This window comes from Apteryx mantelli, chromosome 4, assembly GCF_036417845.1.
Source record: "Apteryx mantelli isolate bAptMan1 chromosome 4, bAptMan1.hap1, whole genome shotgun sequence".
Taxonomy (NCBI): Eukaryota; Metazoa; Chordata; class Aves; order Apterygiformes; family Apterygidae; genus Apteryx; species Apteryx mantelli.
Window position 1 is genome coordinate 571024 of NC_089981.1, and position 7012 is coordinate 578035.

Here is a 7012-nt window from a genome sequence, read left to right on the forward strand (position 1 = left end):
GCCCTTTTTTTCACTCTCTGTCTTACCAGGAGCTGCCATGAAGGTCACCTCTCCTCCCTGGCACTTGCCTGTTGTTGCAGCATTTCTCTGACTTCCTGTCCAGCTCTCCATTCTCTGCACTCCTTACAGAATCTTTCCATGCTTCCCTCCTTTCCTTTTTCCCCAACCCTCTTTTGCTAGATCAGCTGGTGCTCACCCCTCCTCCTTTCACCATGTCTCCTTCTTCACCATCTTCCATGCCAAGGTTTTCCATGCAGGCTGTGAGGTTGGCCGTGCAACAGTATGATTGCAAGGATGCACAGCTGAGAGTGATTTATGTACCCTTGTGCATTGACAGACAACTTTCCCTGTGCAGTCATGTGGTGATGCTGGGAAGTAACAGAAAAACATGTTACTCTGCAAATCTGACCCCAAGACTTCACTGTCTGGGACAATATTCCCCTTACATACCTCCCACTTTGTGCATGAACAGTTCAGGCAGCATTGTCCCTAATTGGCAGCATGCCCCTTTCTCTTCCTCCGTATCCAAAGAGTTATCCTTAACCTATGGTGACTATACACAAGTTACGTGTTGTACATTCATTGTTTTTCCACACATTAAGGAAAAGTCACTGTCTGGAGGCAAAGTGACCCAGGACAGAATTGGGAAAGGTTTCCAGCACCGATTAGGGCACAGCTAAACCCAGAAGTCCCCAACATGGAGAGATGAAGCTGGAAGAAGGATAGAGAAGAGGAAGGGGGTGATGTGGCCAACTTTTACTGACAAGATCACTGGACATAGGACATGTGAGGGGAAGTTGTCAGTGGTGTGATGAGATTGTGAGGAGAGTCTGCTGCTCATGCAAAGTGATCTGTGGCCGGCGGTTTTCATCTCGTGTGCCAGGGAGGAGGCAGAAGCAGAGCTGGGTGGCCTTGGCTGCCGTGAGCTGCCCATTTCTCCTGGGGGGTGCTGGCACGGCAGAGGCCCCCCCGCCCCATGTGCTGGTGCTCCCGGGGGGGAGCAGGCATTTCTGAGGAGTGCCAGGAGGTAGGAGGCCGGGGACGGGCATGTGAGCAATGCCTGCTGGCCAGGGAGGGGACTGGAGTGATGGGGGGTGCTGGGGAGGCAGTAGCAAGGTCGTCCCCAGGCTCTCTGCTGGGGTGCGAGGCATGGGTGGGAGGAAGGGAAGCTTTGCTCAGTGGGGTTTTGTCCTCAGTGCCCACTCCTGCTCCGGGGCAAGTTGGTCTCTCCCATGCTCTCCCCTTCTCCCTGACCCCTCCTTTTTGACATCCCCTATTTGCAGCGATTCCACCCCGTCCCCACCGCTCTCTGTCTCTCTTTTTCTCCCAGATGTCTCTTGCCCTGGACCTGCAGCCTGTCTCCACCTCTCCCTGCTGCCCCAAGACAGGCTCTCTCCAGGCCTTTCCCAGTCACTCGCAGGGGGAGGTGGTCCTTCCCGCCCCAGCCCAGGGCTTGGCGTGGGGCAGTGGGGAGGGAAGGCGAGTGCTGGGAGTGCTGATGCTCCTGATCTCCTCTCTCCTTCCTTGTCTCTCCTAGGAGGTGGCGGGAGAGGGGAGAGGGACAAGACGACACTGACAGCAGGGGCTTCACCATGGTGGACACCAACACAACAGCCCTTTCTCTGAGCTACACAGCCACAGGATACACAGACTTTATGGAAAATACTGAAATTTTATGCTCAGTGAGACATTCTGGATTAATGATCTTTGCAGGGGTCTGTATGGGGATTTCTCTATGTGGACTAGTGGGGAATGGGATGGTTGTGTGGTTCCTGGGCTTTCACATGAAGAAGAGCCCCTTCACCGTCTACATCCTGAATTTGGCTGTTGCTGACTTCTCCGTGCTTCTTCTATCTTTTCTGATTATATTGGTAAATCTTTACCTCAAAGCAATCTGTTCTCATCTTCAGAATTATATTCTTGTCTTCTATCTTTTTTTTTTGGCAGGTGCACTTCTGTACTACTTCTTTTATCTTACCAGCCTGGGTCTCCTGACAGCCATGAGCATGGAGCGGTGTATCTCTGTCCTCTTTCCAATCTGGTACCGATGCTACCGCCCAAAGCATTTGTCAGGCATTGTGTGTTGTGTTCATTGGGCTACTTCTGTACTCTTTACTTCGTTAATGTCTCTTACCTGTAGTTGTCTTCAAGAATTAACCTGTCAGAACGCATTTAAAGGCATAGCCACTGCAGTTTCAACCATTTTCTCATCACTGGTGTTGGTTTCCAACCTGATCCTGCTCATCAAACTTCGATATGGCTCACAGAGGCGTCACCCTGGGAGACTGTTTGTTGCGATCTTGCTCAACATCCTCTTCTTCTTTGCCTTTGGGTTTCCTTACAGTGTAGAAATAATACTCAGGGTTGCTTATTCAAAAGAATTATTTCCTGAAAATCTGTCTTTCTTGCTGGCATCTCTGAACAGTAGCATCAACCCTGTCATTTACTTCCTTGTCGGGAGCTGCCGTCAGCGCCGGTTGCAGGGCTCTGTGAAAGTGGCCTTCCGGCGAGTGTTTGCAGAGAAAGCAACATGTGAGGAGGGCAGTCAAGGCCCCAGTGACACTGCTGTGGAGACCACTGTGTAGATCCCTGCTGGCAAGGCAGGAGTGGAGATGCTGATCTCCACAGGCAGCCCGGGAGGAGACGGAGAGCCCCACGCCATGGCTGTGGCCCTCTTGCTGCCAGGGAGGTGACCAAAGCTGGGTGTGGGGACAGGGCCACAAGCCTGGCATAGTGCTGCTCTGCTGGACTTGGTCTCCAAGCACTGCCTGTATTACCCTTTGCAACCTCCGCCACGGTCCTGGTCCTCGCCTAATAAACTTTGGCTTTCTTCTGCCAGCAAACAAGCCCTTGTGGTCTTCTTGGGACTCTCTCACTCAGGAGAAGTGAGCCACATTCACAGGAAGGCTCTGGTGGAGCTTTGGCCAACTCGGGGAAGCAAGTTTTCAGGCAGGGTGAAAGCGGCAATGCCAACACATGGTGGTGGTGGTGGTGGTGGTGGACCACCAGAGGGGGATTGCCTCTTCCTGCTGTCCCTGTGCTGAAGTGAAAGGCTGAGCAAGAATGGAGGGGAACCCTGCCAGCAGGAAGCAGAAATGCAGCTGGGTCAGCATTTGGTCAGCGGTCACCTCCCTCGGGCCCAGGGAGCAGCGTCTGCTGCGAGAGCTGCTCCCTGTGCCCACCCTGCTGCCCCGGCACAGGGTTCTCCGCTGCAGCCCCCCTTTGCTGGTGTGAAGAGCAGGTGAGCGGCTGGGCTGGCTCACTGCAGGCAGGCCCCGGCCCCAGCAGCACGGCCGGGGGTCAGTTTGCAGGCCGTCTCTTGTGGTCTGCCCGGCTCTGCACCTCTGGCACCTCCTTGGCTGCGCACACACCCCTGTGAAGAAGATGTCCCGGGGTCTTTCTCCCTTGAGCTCGGCAGGCAGGGTCTGGGCCTCTCGCACACATCCGGCACCCTTAGCACCCCACGGCTGTGATTTCCACGGGCAGTGACCGGCTGTATGAGAAAGTCCCCAGAGCTGTTTTGAACCTTCCCCCAGATCTCCTGGACAGCACTTGTGTTCAGTTGACTCCTGCTCAGTCTTTGGGCCCTAACACACAGCTCATGCTGAGGCCTGATGTATGCTGTGAGCAGCACTATTAGGCTAAAGCAAGAGCCACACGTACGTCAGATACTCAAGGACAAAAAAGAATGAGGTCCACTATCCTTGCCATTTTATAAGTAACTGCTTGCTAACACCTGATAAGACCAAAACTCTTTGGAGTTAAGTAAATCCTTGCCCAGTGACCAAAACAACCAACAGGGATGGTATAGACCAAACTTTCCGAGCTGGAAGGTACAAATACTTCACTTCATCCTAACAGCCTTTAAAGAGGACTCACCAGCAGCTGGATGGCTGAAGTTCTCATGCTTCCCAGTGCAATTCAGGGGACACCCACATCATGACAGAGGAGGAAGGATGAGCACTCTCTCCATCAGATAGGTAACTATTTTGCTCATAAACAAAATAGATGTGATATTAAATTATCAAGTTAATGAATCAACAAACTAGCGAAATAAGTAACTAGAGAATTAACAAGTTATGCTAGTCTACAGAGAAGGGATTAACCCCTTGTTTGCTAGTTTGCTCGTTGGGTTTTTTTTTTACTTAGTGAGCTCATAGAAATAAAGCTTGTTTCATATAGTACGTTCTCCTGTAAATTCAAGAAATCACAAGTAACTGTGACAGTTTGGGCCCGTATTGTTGTATTGTTTTCATTCTTGTCTCTGTCCACATCTCCTGCTGCTCCTCTCTGGGCCCCCTGGATGGACCCTGGACCTGGTTCATCACCTCGCCTTGTCTGGGACTGTGAATGGACCCTGTCACCAGCACCCTGCTCTGCTCACCCAGATCAGACCCTATGGGACTTGCCCCATCAGTGGGGGCATTGCCTGGCCTGGGGTCATCTTCAGCTCCTGGCTTGCACCGCCTCATGGAGCAGCCCTGCTCTCACTGCTCCCTAATATTACTGTCTCAGAAACAACACCAAAGGGGTAAGGAGAATTAAGAAGGGCTCCAGGAGCAAAGAGAGTTAATTGAACTGGCAAAAACCCTAGACATCAAGCTTGGGAAGCAGATGCCAGCACAAAGTCTGCCCGACACTGGAGAAGAGCAGTAGGGACCCTCATTCACTCTCACTTCTAATACAAACCCTAGGGAAGACACCACGCCTGTATTGAGAGCAGTTTCACATGGCACATGTCTGCATGGTGAGGTGCATTACCATGCAGCAAGGGGGATGTCCAAATCCCAAGGGTTGCAGGTCAGCTCCTCCCATTGCATCAGGGAGTGGGTCAGGGATAGGTGAAAGAGCAGAGCCCCGTGCTGATGGCAGAGGGGCCCCAAGACACTGGCCTGCACATAACATTGACGCTCAGGCATTGGGCTCCTGGGAAGAAAGTACAGGGGCCATAATCACCTCCACACATGAATGCCACCCAAAACTGGCTGCTGCTCCAGTGCTGGTCTGCAAACACACGTAACTTCCTCCTGTCTAGCAGGACCTTCCCATCCTCCCAGCTCTACAAAGCACTCCCCCTTCATTCTTGTCTCCTGTGAAGCAGGTGCCTACAGAGCACAGGGTTGGGACTGCCTCGCAGAGCAGGCCAGAGGCAGAAACTGTCCTCTGCGTGGGAAGGGGTGCATGCTCAGACAGCTGGGAGACATGACCTTGACTGGGACATTGACCAAGCTGCCTGGTGTATTTCCTGGAAAAAGACAGTCTCCATTTCCTGTTCAGTGTTTTCCTTCAATGTAAGATTCACCAGTGTTCACCAAAGACTTCCCACCTCCCCTTCTCAAGAACCATTGCCATGAAAGTATTTAAAGCTCCAAAAATACCCAGTGGTAAAGGGGAACTGTGATGTTCTAAGAGGCACAAGAAAAGAAAAGCAGTTGTCAGTAAAGGAAAATGCTGGCTTCAGTGTATATGCACAAAATGGCATGTTTGTGTGGGAATATTCTCCTCCATCTGCCAAGGGGGGTGGACTTGCAGCATTATCTGCTGACAAGCATTGTAGCAAGAATGGCACTAAGCTTGAATACCAATTGTGTGGCATTTCTCCGAGGACCCAGCCATGGCATTTCACTGTGCACAGGGTTCTTGTTTCCTTGATACTTTCCAGACACGCCTCCTGACTGTGCATGGAAAATCATAGCTGCAAACACAGAAGTGTATATTTATACCATTGCAAAATTAAAAGCAGTTCATTAAAGAGTTTTCTTTGTCAATAACTGAATATATTTCAGAAGAAACGACCTAAACTGTTGTTTGACCTAGAAGAAGCTACTGCCACAACTTTGGTTTTCTGATTCTTTTTTCTTTTAGCATATTTCATATATTCTATGCCCATACTTTAGAAGTAAAACACCGTGGGAACTATGAGACTAACTCAGCAATAATTTCAGTACACCATGAAGATCTTCCAGGGAGAGCTCACTTCGAGGAAAGAGCTAAGCAGCTCCACATCGCAGCTTTGCTGGACTTCAGGCCCCGTCAGAGGAGGGGTGGTCTCCAAGACACTGAAACCCCTGCCATGCATGTCAACACTTATAAGTGGGCAGAGAGAGAGAGAGAGAGAGAGGAAGGTAAACCCAAATTGGCATTTCTGTAGTGGTCTCCCATCTGCCTGTGAGAGCTGTCAGAAGGCACAAAGCTATGCCCAGCCCCAGTGAAAGAGCAGAAGGACAATGTCAGAGAGCTGCCCCATCCCACTCAGTCAAGACTGAACCTTTGAGGAGAGAAGGAGACCTTTGCTCACGAGGGCAGCAAGAACAGGGAAATTCAGAAGGGAGGTGGCCAGGTACCTCATCTCACATTTTGTGTATGTACCATCACTGTAAATGAAACATCAGCCCATTTTGCAGGTAAAAAAGAGCCAAGATCAGGTACGAAAAATGATGGACAGGTGGCGGACAAGAAAGAGAAAGGAGTGAGCAGCCATCTCTCAGCATTAATGGCTCTGAGGTGATACAGGCAAGTGCCACTGGTGAATCAAGTCAGCACATACAGGAATCTGGGGAAGGAGAGGAAAAAATACAAAATGTCATGAAGGCAAAGGTGGTTTGTCCAGTTATTGAAACCACCGTGGCAGGAGGAAGATGCAGATGGCAAGGATCCCACTCTGAGTGCCGTTTGCCCTTAGCGAAGAAGCCAAGCATACAAAGGATAGTCCCCTCGTCTTGTCCATGGGGCCAGATGGGCACCATGACATTTCCAGTATTTTAGCTGCAGGAAGCTCAGCTATAATAATCTCCACACCCCAAACCAGGCAGTGTTATGTCCCTCTCAGTCATTATGAAAAGAGTGCTGCTGGGTGCTGCCCTCTTTTCTCTCTCCCTCTCCCTCATTCTCCCTCCTCCTTCTCCCCCACTCTCATATACACATACATGAGCGAAGAATGAGCAGTGCTGACAGCTCCAACATTGAGCATCTTTGGTCATTCCAGCTCTGTCAGGAACAACCTCATCCTAGT

The 7012-nt window shown here is 50.9% G+C and overlaps 1 protein-coding gene across 1 annotated transcript; it reads left to right on the top strand.

Annotated features, from left to right (window-relative positions):
• The first annotated feature begins 1592 nt into the window (after window positions 1-1592).
• On the top strand, window positions 1593-2585 carry LOC106493393 (mas-related G-protein coupled receptor member H-like). Its single transcript, XM_013953435.2, has one exon. It carries the CDS (start codon window positions 1593-1595, stop codon window positions 2583-2585), a length of 993 nt encoding a protein of 330 aa, XP_013808889.2.
• Window positions 2586-7012: the final 4427 nt, after the last annotated feature.

Coding starts and splice junctions, on each gene's coding strand:
- LOC106493393 (XM_013953435.2), top strand. CDS start 1,593: ATGGTGGACACCAACACAACAGCCCTTTCTCTGAGCTACACAGCCACA.